General features: G+C 40.4%; 1 protein-coding gene across 17 annotated transcripts in view; it reads right to left on the reverse strand.

The window, feature by feature from the left end:
* BCAS3 (BCAS3 microtubule associated cell migration factor) overlaps positions 1-18,791 on the reverse strand; it is a 611,182-nt gene that overhangs the window by 448,473 nt on the left and 143,918 nt on the right. For all 17 annotated transcript variants that reach the window (XM_070060998.2, XM_089317313.1, XM_070061000.2 and 14 more), the window contains 2 exons: positions 15,339-15,446; positions 6,498-6,574 (listed from right to left, as the gene is read on the reverse strand). In XM_070060998.2, coding sequence (XP_069917099.1) covers positions 6,498-6,574; positions 15,339-15,446 — 185 coding nt within the window. The remainder of the gene's footprint in view (positions 1-6,497; positions 6,575-15,338; positions 15,447-18,791) is intronic.

Below are 18,791 nucleotides of genomic sequence, written 5' to 3' on the forward strand. Positions count from 1 at the left end.
AAAAATGTACTTTTACATATGACTTTGTATAGATACATTGCAATGAAAATTTCAGACCAGGTTTGTAAATATGGTCTAAATCAGAATCAAACACACTTGAATTGTGGCATCAATTTAGAAGTAACTAATCCTTAATTAGTTTTAAAAGTCAGTATAATCTCTCAATTCTGATATCCACTTCAAACTTCAATAGATGATAGTACAGTCTGCTTTACAAATACTAAAAGATTCTATGTGGAAACTGTTTAAAATTCTTCATATCACTTTTGAGATCGTGTTTTTAGAAACTTAGTGAACTCCAGGAATCATACTGTATTGGTGTGAAAACAAAATGTTTTTCTGCTCACAAAACACTTTACAGCTAGGATAAGCAAAACATTAGCCACTCAGCACTATCCCCACTTTATAAGCATGACTCCTGTAATGATTAACTCTTGCCTCCAGCAAAACTTTGAAAACACTAGTAGGGGGGGCTTTGAGGGGGATGCTGAACCTCTATAATACTTGGACTAATTCTTTTTTTTTTTTTTTTTTTTTTTTGACAGGCAGAGTTAGACAGTGAGTGAGAGAGAGAGAGAGAGAGAAAGGTCTTCCTTCCATTGGTTCAACCCCAAATGGCAGCTATGGCCGGCGCGCTACACCGATCCGAAGCCAGGAGCCAGGTGCTTCCTCCTTGTTTCCTGGTCTCCCATGCGGGTGCAGGGCCCAAGCACTTGGGCCATCCTCCACTGCACTCCCAGGCCACAGCAGAGAGCTGGTCTGGAAGAGGAGCAACCGGGACAGAATCCAGTGCCCTAACTGGGACTAGAACCTGGGGTGTCAGCACCGCAGGCAGAAGATTAGCCAAGAGAGCCATGGCGCCGGCCTACTTGGACTAATTCTAATATGTTTACAGTGATTTAGAACAAAGTAAGAAGAAAGAACTGGCTATAATAAGAATGTAGGTTTTCCAGTTTAATGAAACTAAATAAAGGCTCTTCCGTTAGTAAAGAAGCAATTAATAAGGTACTTGAGAATGATGCAGCTTTCAGGGCCAGCATTGTGGCACAGCAGGTAAAGCCGCTGCCCACAACACCAGCATCACATATCAGGATCTTGCAACTTTAGACAGTATCATCACAGAAACATGATCCTAATGGAGAGCGTGCCCTGAACTCATTTCAAAAATCAAGACATAACTAGTCTCAGTAACATCTTATTTTTCCTAACAAAGCCAAAGTTTTGGATTTTTTAACAAACAAGGATCTGCATTTACAATCAATTGATTTTCCAGAACCGTACCAAGGCAAGTCAGTGGTGAAAGAATAGCCTATTCAACAAACTGTGGGGAGCAACTCGGACTAGACTAAGTTACTGGAATTAAGACTTATTCTATGCATCTGCTCTCCCACAATATGGCGCTGAGAAGGGAGAAGCAGCTTCTACACAGATGCCTCCAGTTCAACCAATAGACTGTGGGACCTGCTCCTGATTGGAGAACAGCGTACTCGGCGTGTGGGCAGCCGAGTTAGGATTGGCGGAGGAGGACTATAAAGGAGGAGAGAGACAACATGCACCAGGAACATCTAAGAGGAACACCTGTGCAGCCCCCGAGAGAGCCGGCCGGCCGGCGGTGTGCCGCTCCCCCGCGGAAGTGGGGAATGTGGCAGGGGGAACCGCCCTTCCACGGAGGTGGAAGGGACGGTAGCCAACCCGGGAAGAACCAGCAGCAAACCCGGGGAGGGCTGAGCAGACAAAAGAACAGCGCAGGGTCCTGTGTCGTTCCTCCACGAAGACGGGGAGCGACAACAAACGGAGCTAGTATAGATTAGGAGGATTCCAAGACAGAGGAATAGGGCAGGGCATACTGCTCTAGGCTAGGGGTAAGTTTAAAAAAAAAAAAAAAAGTGGATGAAGTATATTCTCAGGAAAGAGAGAAAATGGCAGTGGAAATTCTACAGGAAGAAAGAGGAACAGCGTGGATTGGTGTGGAGGATACAGATGCGTAGCATAAGCACAGACACAAGACCGAAGCAGCTAAGCGCCAGCAACGTGCCATCTTTGCAGAGTGAGGTGAGATCAGACTGCAGCAGCCAGTGCCACTGGTGACACAGTCAGAGGGAGAGTGTCACATGAGACTGGCCTAGAGCCCTAAGGGGGACAGGGTACCCACTGACCCAGCGGAAAAAAAGGGGCACATTTCTCTCTTCCCATCCCTCCCCTGCCCTCTGCAATGGCACCCAGCAACCAGGGACAGGGGAGGTGCTGTTTTGGGCATAAGCAACAGCTGCAGAAACTTGTGCATATGCCCAGCAACTGGAAGGGACGAGACACCATCTTATTAGTGGTAGCGGCAGCAGAAGCTCGGCTGTATGCACCTGGCAATTAGCAAGGAGAAGGCACCACTGAGAAACGAGTGGTGGCTGTTGCCAGTGGCTCTTAAGAGTGTACATGTGTGATACAGAGATTCCACCAGAGAGAAAAATTCCATGTTCCCCGCTGATTTTTGGCCTAGCTGGGAAGATGGACAGGGGGCCAGAACTCAAGTAGGACTGTGAGGTTGCCCCAGCACTTCATTGTATCACAGGCTCCAGGGCTCAAACCGCCTAGCAGAGCACCCAGAAGGAGCTCTGAGAACCCGGCCTCTCTGTGGACTTGACAGGCTAGCAGGGCAGAGCAGATCCTCTGTACCCTGTAACTGTGGGAGCCTTTGTACTGAGACTGTGGGGAACTCTGTCACTGAACTAGAGGGTGCAGGGTGTAGCTGGGTCACTAGGAAATCAATATGAGTGGCTCCACAAGCTCAGAGCTCCCTGACTACCTAGGGTAGGTCACTGCAACGGGATCCATGCTCTCACCACTCTGTGGTTCACAAGCAGCACGGATGAGTATGGTACTAACAGCTGGGCACTGATCACCTTGGAAGAGAGGAGGTGAGGGTGTGATTATGCCGAACGAAGTGATCTTACCCTCCCTTCTGCTAAAAAGGTGAGATCCACCACACCCAACTTTTCATAAATGTTTACAGACTTACATCTTAACATAAAAGATAAAGCTTCTCTTTCTAAAATTGAAAATAATTTTGCACATTGAAGCTACTTTAAATTTATTTCTATTTGCTCCATTGGTAATTCATCATTAATATAAACGAAGAAGATGCATACTACACAAAGTAATAACATTAAGATTCTAAAGAATAATTTTTCCACCTCTAAGTAACCACAGTATCCAATGGAAATTAGAACATGTACTGAACACTTCTTTGGACTCCCTGGAGACTTCCTATCTACCTTTCAATTTAAGGACACTCAAAATGACTGGTAATGACATCCATCAGTCTCTGTCTTTTGTTTTCCTAATCATACCTGGGTGTTAGATTTCCACATCAGACAGCTGCTCAAAGCTACTTTTATTTACATTCAAATACAAAGAAGTCTCCTTTCTCATCATATTGGATGTGATCCATTACCAGTTCTCTATCAGTTCTTTTGACTGTTCCTTCCACTCTTTGGCACAAGTTCCCATTAGGCTTGTTCTGATGGACAGAGCTGCCTCTACTTATTTTACACCCCCTTCATTCTATTCATAAATAACTAACATGCTCAAATAAGAACTTATTAAAAAGAACTCTTCAAAGATCAACATTTGCACAATCAACATAGCACTGTAATTAAGAGATCTTGTCATTTAATCTGGGGTCTGATCCTACATCTTTAAAGATCAGGTACCAATCAATGGGAGAAAAACTAGATATCACTGGCAAATAGGAATCCACAAGTGCTATCTCAGTATTCCCTATCCCAGCAGCTTCCCTGTCTTCAAATCCCAATATCCTATATCTTGGCACGGCCTTCTCATTCCACCACAACAGACAAAATCAATTTTGAAACCCATCGTATGTATATGTTTCACCTATACCACGCCTCTTCCTATCTGCCCGAAGTTTCTGAGTAAGCGAACAATGGGGTAGAAGGAGGCAGAGATGCAGAAATAGGAGGAAAAAACTGTTTCTTTCAACTTATGAAATGGCATCTTTGTTCCTAAATTTTCAAAACTAAATCACACTGAATTTTTTCTAAGGGTTGATATAAAACAATTGAAGAAAACAACTAAATTTCTTCAAATAGTTTTCAAACACCACCAATATTACCAACCTAAAATCATATGCATAAACTTTTGTTCTTGTATTCTGAACTTTCATTTAATATAAAATATGAAGTATCCAAATAAACAAGGTGAATATATGCTCACATAAACAACCACCAGACTCAAAAAAAGAACATTACAGTCTCCCAAAAGCCCTGACTTAATACTCCTATCGAATCATGACTCGCCTTAGGACACACACTGTCATGATTTCTGACAATACCAAAACTAAGAAAACCAGCCCTTCAAAGACAACACTGGTATTAAATGCAAAGTTTGTTACACTCATTTCCATCATTTATCTGCACAAAGCTGTACTTTCATTTACTACTCCATGTAAACCTGTAAGTAATAAACATTTCCAATTCTAAGAGATCCACATCAAATAGATTTAAAAATCCGTAACAAGCTAAATTATTCAATGTCTGATACATGCCTCAAAATAACTGGGTAAGAAATAACTGGGAAGAATGTCCATGATGTAATAATTACTAAAACTAGATGATAAGTACATGGGGGAATTAATTACTTTTTCTACTTACACACAGACATTTTCCAAAGCAAATTGGTGAAATGACAGATACAAATGTTAGTAGCAACAAATCCCACTCAAATGTAGAAACTAATATATAAGACAGAAGCTATTATCTATATCATTTAATTCAAAAAGTTAGTAGACTATTCTAAGCTTTAAAAAAGTACTATTGTCATACAGTATTATGAAAGGTATATTTTCATTGTAATGTATGAAATTATTTCAAATTTTCCTATAAAGCTAATATACAACTCTAAATATCTTAAATGACACTTCTGTACTGAAACGTACAACTTCTTTTAAAATTCTGAACTGGATAATTACTACAGATATATTTTTTTACTTATCTACTAAAAAACTATAATATACATATTCTCTATAGATAAATATCTCCATCATTAACTTACTTGTGAACTTCTTTTTGGTTTCTGCTAGAACTGACTTTTTGCCCTTTCATTTACTACAAAGAAAGAAACTTACATGACTGACAAATGTAACATATTACTTTGCATTAAAAATTACATTTGGATATTTTTCCTAATTTAACGTTCACGGAGGTAGCAAGATATCTTTGTTTGCTTAAATAACAAAACCAAGGTATCTATATGTTCCCTACATTAAAAGGGAACAATTGCCACCAATATATACTCCCATATTTGACTTTTAAAGTGAAAATGCAGTGGCAACAGAGACAACTAATGTTGCATAGGCAGGAGACACACATGTTCTCTTAACAAGAGTTGCAAGACATTACTGACAACATGCAAAGCTAAACGCTCGGGAAAATCCTACATCTCAATGGGTTGCTGTTCCCACTACGTACTGATTCACTGCTCTATATTCACATAATTGGGAGACTCAGAAATACTCGTACGTGGTTCCTTAGATAGGTTCAATTTCCCAAGTGATTATAAAGATAATTACAAATATGATGTAACGTATGAATGCACTACAGTTTTATAACTTGGAGAGAGACAGATACACACTGGAGGGAATGAGCATTCCTGGTCTTTCATGGTCTACAAAATGTTAAGCAAAGTATTATAATAAGTTATATTATAGTGAATATATAGTAATTAATGTATGTAATTTTACGAGAGCACTGCAAAAAATTTATGGAAAGAGAATTAGGATAAGTTTATTCTGGAGAAAAAGTTTTTAAGACATGCATAATTCTTTGATAAAACACATTTCCCATAAGTTTCCTTATATATGTAGGTCAAAAAAATTCTTCACCACAATAAAAATATTTTAATTCCCTTTGCCACACACTTCTATATTAATTAGATCAACAAAACTAACACTTCTTTGAAATGAATAATTTCTACTATACTCTGCTTAATATACAGATTTAAGTAAACATCTGAACTTTCTGACAGGTAGAAGTTGTGGGGGTGGGGAAAGAAGGAAGGAAAGCAAGATTCAGACTCTTCTGATGTTCAAATCCTTCATATGAGATAACAGTTACCTCTTCACTTATGGTAAGCTAATTATGAAATCTAAATAATTGCTTGCAAAGTCTCAACTCCTGTGAAACCATAATAGTGATACAAAAATAAGTTAATCACACCCACTCAATAAAAATGTGTAGGAAGAAACTGCATCAATACAGAACAGACTGCTCAGTAATATCAAGAAAATAGGGTGGAAAGTTAAAACATATATATCATACAATTATACACCAACAAATGAGGATATCCACAGAATCGCAAAGATCATGATGAGTGAAAACCCATAAAATACTAATGCCATAATTACAATTAATTTGCTGATTGTATCAAGTAAGTAGCATAAACTTAAATGCATATGACAGGAAATAAAACAATTTGGTACATACTTGTGACAAAAAATTTTTTTGTGAAAGTGCAGCTATCAAAGGCAGCAATTTTCTCCTGTAAGACTACGACGAGGATCCTAAAATTACAGAAAATAACCAAAAAGAAAAAATAAAAGTAAATGTGAAATTCTATGAATAAGTTAAATTATCTACATTTAAAAATAAAACACTTCATATAACATTTATCCTAGATTACCTTCCTCTTATAACGTAAATATATAAACAATAAAATTCTTTAATAAACAAGATAAGAGATGACCAGAAGAAAAGCAAAAAAACTAGCCACCACTTTACACACTTTCTCTTAAAGTTCTATTTTCATCCAATTTAAATTGAAGAAATCTACAATAGGAATGGATAAGATCATGATACGAACTATATGTTCAAAAACTGTTTTTCCAGTAGTGTTTCAAAGCCGTGGAATTAAACATAAAATAAATTTGTATAATCTGTCACTTAAAACTGCTGAATAACCCAAAATAGATTAAGAAAACTAAGTAAAATGGGGACTTCATAAAAAATAATTCATTTCTTACTGATTCAATATATTAAAATGATGACTTGTATAAACAGTACTTTTTGCAGATTCAAAGATCTATAAATAATATCAAAGATTATTTAGAAATCTACTAATTCATAGTATACTGCTACTTGTAGGATATTAATTTTAACTGCAAAAAGTCAAGTAAAAAGTTTGAGTTGTTCTTAAATATTTAACATACTACTATGAGCACCAGACACTAATAATGGGTTGGGGAAAGGTGTTATATAATATGCATGCTTTATTCATTTTATCCATTTGTTAAAATGGAACAACTTCCCTTGCAGATGCAGAACAATAGCAATGTTGGCATACTATTCTGCTGCATTGGTTTTTTTTTTACCTATTTTGGATGAGTCTGTAAAGATTTTTTTCTCTGTTAACTAGGTTATCTGTCATTATTAAATGATAATTCTCTACATGTGTGTATGTGTATGTTGTGTAACTAAAGAGGTACTGTGGGGCCAGCACTGTGGCATAGCAGGTAAAGCCACCTCCTGCAGTGCTGGCATCCCCTATGGGCGCCGGTTCGAGCCCTGGCTGCTCTACTTCCAATCCAGCTCTCTGCTATGACCAGGGAAATCAGGGGAAGATGGCCCAAGTCCTTGGGCCCCTGCACCCACTTGGGAGTCCCAGAAGAGACTCCTGACTCCTGGCTTCATATCAGCTCAACTCCGGCCATTTAGGGAGTGAACCAATAGGTGTAAGGTGTCTCTCTCTCTCTCTCTCTCTCTCTCTCTCTCTCTCTCTCTCTCTCTCTGCCACTGCCTCTCTGTAACTCTGCTTTTCAAAAAAATAAATAACTAAATCTTAAAAAAAAGAGAGAGATAATGTTACTCCAATAAAGGAAATCACATGATGGTTTAGAAACATCCAACAACAATAAACTCCCTTCCTATCCACTTACTACAACAAAGCACAAATCCATCTCCCCTACACAATGCTTCACTTCAAGACACACTTCATTTACCATTACAGAAGTACAAATGGCAAATCCATAAATCAACTGTATTTACCAAGGTTTTTACTGTTCCTTTACAAACAATGTTAGACATAACACGTCAAAAATAAAACATGCAAAAAGAAAATATGTACTATTATTAAGAGTAAACTGAACCAGGCCGGCGCCGCGGCTCACTAGGCTAATCCTTCGCCTAGCGGCGCCGGCACACCGGGTTCTAGTCCCGGTCGGGGCTCCGGATTCTGTCCCGGTTGCCCCTCTTCCAGGCCAGCCCTCTGCTGTGGCCAGGGAGTGCAGTGGAGGATGGCCCAGGTGCTTGGGCCCTGCACCCCATGGGAGACCAGGAAAAGCACCTGGCTCCTGGCTCCTGCCATCGGATCAGCGCGGTGCGCCGGCCGCAGCGCGCCGGCCGCGGCGGCCATTGGAGGGTGAACCAACGGCAAAAAGGAAGACCTTTCTCTCTGTCTCTCTCTCTCTCACTGTCCACTCTGCCTGTCAAAAAATAAAAAAAATAAAAAAAAAAAAAAAAAAAAAGAGTAAACTGAACCAAACAGATGGCATGATACATGTTGTTTATTAAGTTTAGGGAGTTTCTGTGTTAATTTGCTGACAGTTTTTGGTGTTGATTATGTAACTGGGCATTCAATTTAGTGAGTTCAGTATTAAGATGATTATGTATTTCGTTTTCAGTGTGTTAAAAGGTTGACTCGGGACCAGTGTTGTGGTGTATCAGGAAAAAGTCCCCACCTGTGACACCAGCATCCCATACAAGTGCTGGTTCAAGTCCCAGCTGTTCCACTTTGAATCCAACTCCCTACTAATGGTCTGGGAAAAGCAGTGGAAGATAGACCAAGAGTTTGGGACCCTCCCAAGTGGGAGACTCAAATGAAGTTCCTGGCTCCTGACTTCTGCCTGGCTTAGCCCTGGCCATTGTGGCCATCTGAGGAGTGAACCAGAGGATGGAAAGTATATCTTCTCCTCTCTCTCTTTTTCTTTCTTTCTCTCCCTCTTTCTTTCTCTCTCCCTGCCCCCCGTCTCTCCCTCTTCCTCATCATCCACTCTCCAGAACTCTGAATTTAAATCTATAAATAAATCTTAAAAAAAAAATAGGGTACCCAGTGAGAAGGGAGTAATTGCACTTGATTCCAATGATCATATATGTCACCTTCACCTGTGCTGCTCAGAACTCAGATGCTGTCAGCTCCATGGTGAGGGCCTGGGTTAGTACACCAGTAGTTAGAAAAAAAGAAGAAAATAAAAGGGTTGATTCCCCAGAATGAAACAATTCTTGTATGCTAGAATGACCTCCATGTGTCATTTATAAGCCTGTGTATATGTTCCTGGATTTGATTTTCCCATGTGTTCATGATGGTGATTGATCTAAATTTTCTTTTTTTGTTTCACAAAACATAAGATGTTCATTGTATTATTATATCACCCTTAAATCTTGTGAGTTTCTACTATTGAGTGCACACCCATTTATAGTTTCCTGCTATGTGACTTGCTTTATTGAAACGAATGATCCTTTGTTCCTATTTTTAATATTTATTTTGCCTAATAATAATAATCTTATCAAATCCATCTTTTATGGTTACTGTTTCCATGGCAGGCATTCTTTCTTTATAAGTTTTATGCAATTTATATTTTATCATTTTTGGTCTACATATAACAGTTTGTTATCCTGTCTGACAGTCTCCTAGTTTTAAATTGTCTTTGTTTATAGAAGAAATTATGAGAATGAGGGAAAACATATACATGATATAAGTACATACAGGTACACAAACACATACAACATATATGCCAAAAATAAAACATAACCAAAATTAGATATCTAGCTAGATTGATCAAAAAAGAGAACTATATATAGTATTACAAAGTCTATAGTCATTAAACTGGTAACATTTGAATACTGTAAGCAACTTCACTCCAATAGTTACAGAGCCTAATGATCAAATGTCTACAAGGACAAAAACTATCAAAATTGCTGGCAGAAATAATTTTAAAACCTGAACAGTCTTGCAAATATAGAATGAACTGTAATGTTCCTACAAATAAATGGTATTTTCTTTCATGTTTAGACCTACAGTCCATCTGGAACTGATTGGTATGAATCAAAATTTGTTTTTTTCTATATAAATGTACAAACACCCAAGTGACTAAACCAGACTTATTGAAGAACAGATTTGCATGCAGTAACAAGTTTAATATAAATCAGGTGTCCATAAATGTGTTCATGTGAGCATATGCGTCCACGTATGGGTATGTATGTATGTATGTATGTATGGGGGGGCAGCGAGACAGCAAGAGAGAGACTCTACTGAATTGGTACTCTTGTCCATCATTTCTGTCTTTATCAGACCTTAGAAATTAGTGCACTATTGTGGTAATCTTGATTATACAGTCACATAATTTTGGTCAAATACTGACAACTTTGGCATAATGAACTTCCCACTACATAAAAAATGGTCTTCTTTTGTTTATTCAAATTTTCACATTACATCTATTCATTCTTTCATGAAGAATCACAAACGCATTCAACCAAAAAGACTATTAAGTTATTAATACCAGCATTTTAAAGGAAGATAACATTCACAGAATCGTTAAATAGGAGATCCGTTAAAAAGAAAATCTGTTTTATTACCAACTAAGTGATTTAATCCACCTGATGAGCCCTACAGCTCTAAAACCATGTACTGAACAGTGTATTTTCACTAAAAATTTGAAACTTCTTTATTTTTATTTTATTTGAAAGGCAAGTAGAAAGATACAGAGACACAGAGATAGAGAAAGATCTTTAATTTGCTGGCTCACTCTCCAAATGTCCACCATAACAACCAAGACTGGGCTACCCCAAAGTCAGGAGCCCAGAACTCAATCTGAGTCTTCCATACATGTGCAGGGACTCAACTACTTGATCTATATCACCTACTGCTTCCCAGGGTGCACAGACAGGAAGCTGGAATAGCAGGCAGAGCCAGGACCTGAACCCAGGCACTCCAATTTGGGATGTGAGAATCCCAAGAAATACATTAACCATTGTTCCAAATGCCTATCCTTACCCACAAATCTGTAATACCACCTTATAGCAAACTAAATTGCAGTCATATACAAAGGTCTAGAGAGAAGGAAAAATCCACATGATGTATGCAGAAGGCAAATGGAGGAAAGAATCTGAAGATTACTGCAATAATCCACAGTGGTTTTATTGCACAAGGTGTAACAGTGATTACAGTGTGAAATAATTAGATTATGGTAGAATTCAAAGGTGGAATTGCCAATGCATTGGATTATAGGTAGGTAGAAAAGACAGAAGACACAAGAGGATGTGAAAGAACCTAAATGTAGGGCTGAATAATAAAATTCTTAGAAAAAAACAGATATAAAGTTTAATAATCTTGGATTATAACAATGGTTTCTTGCATATGATATCAGAAGTGCAAATAAGAAAGGAAAAGATCTGCAAAACTGGACGTCATAAAAATTTATAAACTTTGTGCTTCAGAGGACATCATGAAGAATGTTAAAAAAATTATCCACAGAATATTTTTAAGATTTATCTTTATTTGAAAGGCAGAGTTATAGAGAGAAAGGGAAAGACAGAGAGAGAGAGAGAGAGAGAGAGAGAGAGAGAGAGAGAGAGATCTTTCATCCACTGGTTCACTCCACAAATGGCCACAATGGCCAGCCCTGGGCCAGGCCAAAGCCAGGAGCTTCTTCTAGGTCTCCCACGCGGGTGCAGGGGCCCAAGGACTTGGACCATCTTCTACTGCTTTCCCAGGCCATAGCAGAGAGCAGGATCAGAAGTGGAGCAGCCGGGTCTCGAACTGGCGCCCACATGGGATGCTGGAGCTTTAGGCCAGGGCATTAACCCGCTACGCACAGCACTGACCCTGACCCCATGGTCCATCTTCTGTTGCTTTCCCAGGCACATTATCAGAGAGCTGGATCAGAAGTGGAGCAGCTGGGACTTGAACTGGCACCCAAAATGGGATGCTGCTCCACAGTGCCAGTCCCAACCCACAGAATCTTTACAAAGTTTGGCAAATGGACTGGCGTTATGATGTAGTAGGTAAAGCCAACACTATGACACCAGCATCCCATATGAGTTCTGGTAATGTCCCAGCTGCTCCACTTCTTATCCAGCTCCCTACTAATGCCCTAGGAAAAGTAGCAAATAACAGCTCAAGGGGCTGGTGCTGAGGCATAGCAGGTAAAGCTGCCTCCCGCAGTGCCAGTATCCCACATGGGTGCCGATTTGAGACCCAGCTGTTCCACTTCCAATCCAGCTCTCTGCTGTGGCCTGGAAAAGCAGTAGAAGATGGCCCAAGTTCTTAGGCCCCTGCACCTACGTGGGAGACCCAGAAGAAGCTCCTGGCTCCTGGCTTTGCTCTCTCCCTCTTCCTCTCTCTCTGCCTCTCCTTCTCTCTGTGTGTAACTCTGACTTTCAAAGTAAATAAATAAATCTTTAAAAAAAAAAAAAATAATGGCTCAAGTATATGGGAGACCTGGAAAGAGCTCCTGGCTCCTGCCTTCAGCTTGACCCAGCACTGAAAGTTGGGGCCATCTGGGGAATAAACCAGTGGATAGAAGATCTCTCCTCCCTCTCTCTCTCCTTTTTTCTCTCTCTCGCTCACTCGCTCTCTCCCCTCCTGTAACTTTGACTTTTAAAATAAATATATCTTTTTAAAAAATTAAAAGTTTGGTAAACTATAAATGTATTAAGAAACTGTTATCTAAAATTAAGAATTACTACTCAATTCAATAATAAAGAGGCAAATAATCTAGCAATCTAAATAGACATTTTTCAAGAATAAAAATGAGTGACCAATGAACACATGAAATGACATGAGATCATTGATCATTAAGAAAATGAAAACATGGGGCCTGGCACTGTGGCACAGTGGGTAAAGCCACTGTATGCACTGCTGGTATCCCATATGGATGCCAGTTCGAGTCCCAGCTGCTTCACTCCCAATCCAGCTCCCTGCCAATGCACCTGGGAGAGCAGTGCAGGATGGCCCAATATTTGGGCTCCTGCACCCACGTGGGGCCCCAGAAGAAGCTCCGGGCTCCTGGCTTCGATCTGGCCCAGCTCTGGCCATTGCAGCCATCTAGGGAGTGATCCAGCAGATGGAAGATCTCTCTCTGCCTTTCCTCTCTCTCTGTAACTCTGCCTCTCAAATAAATAAATAAATCTTTAAAAAGAAAATGAAAACACAAACCACAAGAATGGATAATAAGCTGATGAATGGATAACAAAATGTTGTATAACCATAACAGACTAATATTCAGTCATAAAAATAAATTTAGTATTGATTCATGCAACAGTTAACAAATCAAATATTATGGTAAGTGAAGGAAGCCAGTCACCAAGACCAATGTACGCAATGTATTACATTTCTGTAAAATATCCAGAATATGGCCAACTGCTATAATAGAAAATACATCAGTGGTTGCCAGAAGACAAGAAAAAATTAATGAATACGGGGTTTTTTTGGGGGGTGCTAGATAAGGCTAAATTTGTTGGTGAGAATCTCAAACTGTTGTAAAAATTGTAAAAACCAAGGATATTGTATATGTAAAAAAGGGTAGAATGTATGAAAGTGAATCTCAAATGGCTCCAAACAAATTGCCAAGTGAAATATTTATTTATTAAAATAGACAAAATAACGGTAGTAGTAGTTTAATAAGATTTCCTTCTCAGAAAAGTCAAATTTGAGATTTCTTATAGGTATCAAAACACAACTATTAAATAAAGGACAGAATCACCATTAGCAATGAAAATTTATAGGTCATCTATAAATTAATTGGTACTAATGCAGTATATATAGATATAGAATGCATAGATGCATTCGGAAGAAGAAATTGAAAAGAAAAAGACAAGCAAAATGGGAGTACTCCAAATCTTCTTCATTGATAAGGGAACCTGGTTCTGTTCACTGCTAAATTCATAAGGTTGAAATTAGTCTCAGGTATACAGAAGCAATTTAATAAATATTTAGTGAATGAGACATTGAAAATACCTCAATAGGATGAGACCTCAAAACTAATCAATATAAATGAGAAACTCAAAGGTCAATATAACCTTGAAGAGAGTGCATGAGTATAATTGTAGGGACACATGAAGGCTGACAATTGAAGAAATTTGGGATAGTTACCTGGAGGGAAGTGTGAAGTCAGAATAAAACAATTTGAATGGATAAGTGAGAAGGGTGAGATTTAACAGGTACATGTGTATGTATACAGCTGCAAGAGTAGAGAAAGTTAACTCATTCAAAAAGATGGAAGAGCAGACAAACTACATGGGCAGAAAGCAGCTGGAACCACTATAAAATCAAATTTTTCAAGTAATCCCAATCCTTTAGTGCGCTCGTAACTCTGTTGCCCCACACAGATAAAAAAAATTTTTAATTAAAATATTTTGGGGCCCGCAGGAGGGTTAAACCACTGCCAGCAGTTTCAGCATCCCATTTGGGTGCCGGATGGTGTCCCAGCTACTCTACTTTCATTTCAGCTCCCAACTAATGCACCTGGGAGTGCAGTGGAGGATGGCCCAAGCGCTTGGGTCCCTGAAACCACATAGGAGATCCAGAAGAAACTCTTGGCTCCTTGCTTCAGCCTGGCCCAACCCCAGCCATTTCAGCCAATTGGGGAGTGAACCAGCAGATAGAAGACCTCTCTGTCTCTCCCTCTAACTCTACCTTTCAAAAAAAATAAAATAAAATAAATCTTTTCTTAAAAATTACAATATTCTATTATAATAAAAATCCCAGAGTACTGCATTCCTATTTCTCTAATAGGTCAAGAATACATTCACTGGGGCCAGTGCTGTAGCACAGTGAGTAAAACGCCCTGGCTTGAAGCACCGACATCCCATATGGGCACTGGGTCTAGTCCTGGCTGCTCCACTTCTGATTCAGCTCTCTGCTGTGGCCTGGGACAGCAGTAGAAGATGGCCCAAGTCCTTGGGCCCCTGCACCTGCGTGGGAGACCAGGAAGAAGCTCCTGGCTCCTGGCTCCTGGCTTCAGATCGGCACAGCTCCGACTGCTGCGGCCATCTGGGGAGTGAACCATCGGATGGAAGACCTCTCTCTCTCTCTCTCTGCCGTCCTTCTCTCTCTGTGTAACTCTGACTTTCAAATAAATAAATAAATAAATCTTTGGAAAAAAAAAAGAATACATTCATCAAGAAATCTTACGGCTATTTCATGGGCAGAATTTATAAGATGTTCCCTTCCAATTACTTCCTAAGTAAATCTAAACTAATCAATGAAGCTGGTAGAGCTCTCCATGCCAAGGAGATAGTTACCTTTTATAAGAAACAGAAAAAAATGCTTACCGCTTGTTGCAGTGGAGATCATAAATGGGTGTTTTAAACTGAATGGACTTCACCATCTCCCCAGTACGAAGAGAATATAGATCCACACAGCAGTAAGGTGGGCTTGTGCTAAATGGAAGAAAATTACATTATTTTCAAAAAGAGAGAAATCAGGAATCTACATGTTCTTATTAAACTAATATTAAAAACCTATATTAACATTATATTCATAAATTGATCTGAACCTTTCTTTAGAAAAAATGATCACAGTGTATCTTGATCAATTTATCTTAGCAATGAGATTTCAGGAAGAAAAAATTCACCCATCAAAGTAATACAATGCACAAGAAAAATAACAATCATATTAATAGATGAAGAAAGCATCTGATAAATTTAAAAGCATGTTCACTATAAGAAATAGTTTTGTTGGTCTTAAATAAAATATTTATAAAAAAAAAGAAATAGTTTCTTAAGCAGATAAAGAGAACTAATACTAAAACAAAATTAGCAAATGTTCATTATGTTTTATGTAATTTTACATAATTGTAAAATATTGAAAAGTTCACAACCATTAAACAGGGAACTAGAGGGGCTAGTGCCGTGGCATAGTAAGTTAATCCTCCACCTGTGGCGCCGGCATCCCATATGGGCACCGGTTCTGGTCCTGGCTGCTCCTCTTCCAATCCAGTTCTCTGCTATGGCCTGGGAAAGCAGTAGAAGATGGCCCAAGTGCTTGGGCCTCTGCACCCGCATGGGAGGCCAGGAAGAAGCACCTGGCTCCTAGCTTTGGACTGGCTCAGCTCCAACCGTTGCAGCCATTTGGGGAGTGAGCCAATGGAAGGAAGACCTTACTCTCTGTCCTCCCTCTCATTGTCTGTAACTTTACCTCTCAAATAAATAAATAATCTTAAAAAAAAAAAAAAAAAAAAAACAGAGAACAAGGTCGCCCACCGCGCGCGAAAGCCGAGCCGCAGGACCGAGCCGCGGGACTGAGCCGCGGAAGCCGAGCCGCGGGACTGAGCTGCGCAAGCTGCAGGGTCTGCGCGCAAGTGCTCGAAGGGGAGTGCAACAGCGGGGAGACTTGGGACGTCCAGGGCTCCGAGTCCACACATCGGCACTGGAAGGGGAGCAGACCTGCGTGGAGAGCGTGGGAGCCCACAGTTCGGGACACCAGCGGCAGACTCAACACACCAGCGCTGGAACGCGAGGTGAGCCGAACCTCAATAACCCGAGACACCGGCAGGCAAGCGGAGAGAGGAGACTAGAGGGAACGACCCCCGGGGCGGGGGGGACTTCACCAAGCTAACTGGAAGAGAGAGAGAGGGAAAAAAAAAAAGGTGACTGGTACGGACACGGGTTTCTCTCTCTCCGCTCACCTCTCAAGGGCGAGCAAGACAAAGAGCAGGCGCCATCTTGGACATACGTCATAAGCAGAGCGACCTCAGGTCTGCACCGGCCCTGAGCCTAGCAGTAAAACCTGACTCTGGGTGGGGCGAATTAACAGGAGATTAGGACCTAGTAAATTTGTGGTGCTACTGAACTGAGACTGTGAAAAAAGAGACGGTGGGGGAGAGAACTCACGGAATTCACGTGAGCACTCTCCAGAGACGCTACAATTCTGTAACTTTGGCAACCCAGTGGGAGACTGAAGGAGAATTTGAGCCCACTCTAAGGGCCGAACAGATTCCCTGTGTGGTCCTTGGGAAAGAGCTTCTGATCTCTGGCTCCTGTGGGTATATCATTTGCCTGCTAACTACCTCCAACTTCGTTCAGCTGTGCAGAATAACTTCCCTTTTGAATCAAAAAAAAAGAGAGAGAGAGAGAGGTTTACCACGCCTAACCTGGGAGTGTCACCTTTGGCACACCAAACAGAGCTCTCAGGCCACACCCATCTCAAGCCCTAAGGCTCCATCAAAAACAGATAGTCCACTTAATCTAGAGTCATAGTATAACAAGAAAAAGCACCACAGTGAAGAAACCAAATATCTCCAATATGACAAATAACAAACGCAAAAACCAAGGTAATAAAAACAAGGAAGTCACCATGAAGCTCTCAAATGAAAAAGACACCCCAATTCAAGATTATGAGGATGATGACATAGAAGAAATGCAAGAAGCAGATCTCAAAAAATTGATAAGAACATTAAGAAGTTCTCAAAAACAAATTCTTGAACTACAGAAATCCTTAATGGACAAGATAGAAAATCTCTCTCGTGAAAATGAAATATTAAGGAGGAATCAAAATGAAACGAAACAACTAGTACAACAGGAAACTGGGATAGTGACTGAAGTGAAGAATTCAATAGATCAAATGAAAAACACAATAGAGAGCCTTACAAACAGAATGGGAGAAGCAGAAGAGAGAATATCGGACTTAGAAGACAGAGAACAGGAAAGGATACAGTCAGACCAAAGAAAAGACGAGGAAATTAGAAATCTAAAACATATTGTCGGGAATCTTCAGGATACTATTAAAAAACCCAACATTCGGGTTCTAGGAGTTCCTGAAGGCATGGAGAGGGAGAAAGGATTAGAAGGCCTTTTTAGTGAGATATTAGCAGAAAATTTCCCAGGTTTGGAGAAGGACAGAGAAATCCTAGTACAGGAAGCTCACAGAACCCCTAATAAACACGACCAAAAGAGACCCTCACCACGACACGTTGTAATTAAACTCTCCACAGTGAAACATAAAGAAAAGATCCTAAAATGTGCAAGAGAGAAATGTCAGATTACTCTCAGAGGATCTCCAATCAGACTCACAGCTGACTTCTCATCAGAAACTCTACAAGCTAGGAGGGAATGGCGAGATATAGCCCAGGTACTAAGAGAGAACAACTGCCAGCCCAGAATATTATATCCTGCAAAGCTATCATTTGTGAATGAAGGTGTCGCTCCCCCTCTTCGTGGAGGAACGACACAGGACCCTGCGCTGTTCTTTTGTCTGCTCGGCCCTCCCCGGGTTTGCTGCTGGTTCTTCCCGGGTTGGCTACTATCCCTTCCACCTCCGTGGAAGGGCAGTTCCCCCTGGCCACATTCCCCACTTCCGCAGGGGAGCGGCACACCGCCGGCCGGCTCTCTCGGGGGCTGCACGGGTTCCCTTAGATGTTCCCCATAGATGTTCCTGGTGCATGCCGTTTCTCTCCTCCTTTATAGTCCTCCTCCGCCAATCCCAACTCGGCTGCCCACACGCCGAGTACGCTGCTCTCCTCCAATCAGGAGCAGCTCCTGCAGCTTGTCAAGTTGGTGAGAGGCAGCTGGGTAGAAGCTGTTTACTCCTCTCCCAGCGCCATATTGTGGGAGAGCAGATGCATAGAATAAGTCTTAATTCCAGTAACTCAGTCTAGTCCGGTTGCTCCCCACAGAAGGTGAAATAAAGACTTTTCATAACAAACAGAAATTGAAAGAATTTGTTGCCACTCGTCCAGCCCTGCAAAAGATGCTTAAAGATGTGTTACACACAGAAACAAAGAAACA

Source organism: Oryctolagus cuniculus, chromosome 17 (genome assembly GCF_051225735.1).
Source record: "Oryctolagus cuniculus isolate XC-2025 breed Fujian yellow rabbit chromosome 17, ASM5122573v1, whole genome shotgun sequence".
NCBI lineage: Eukaryota > Metazoa > Chordata > Mammalia > Lagomorpha > Leporidae > Oryctolagus > Oryctolagus cuniculus.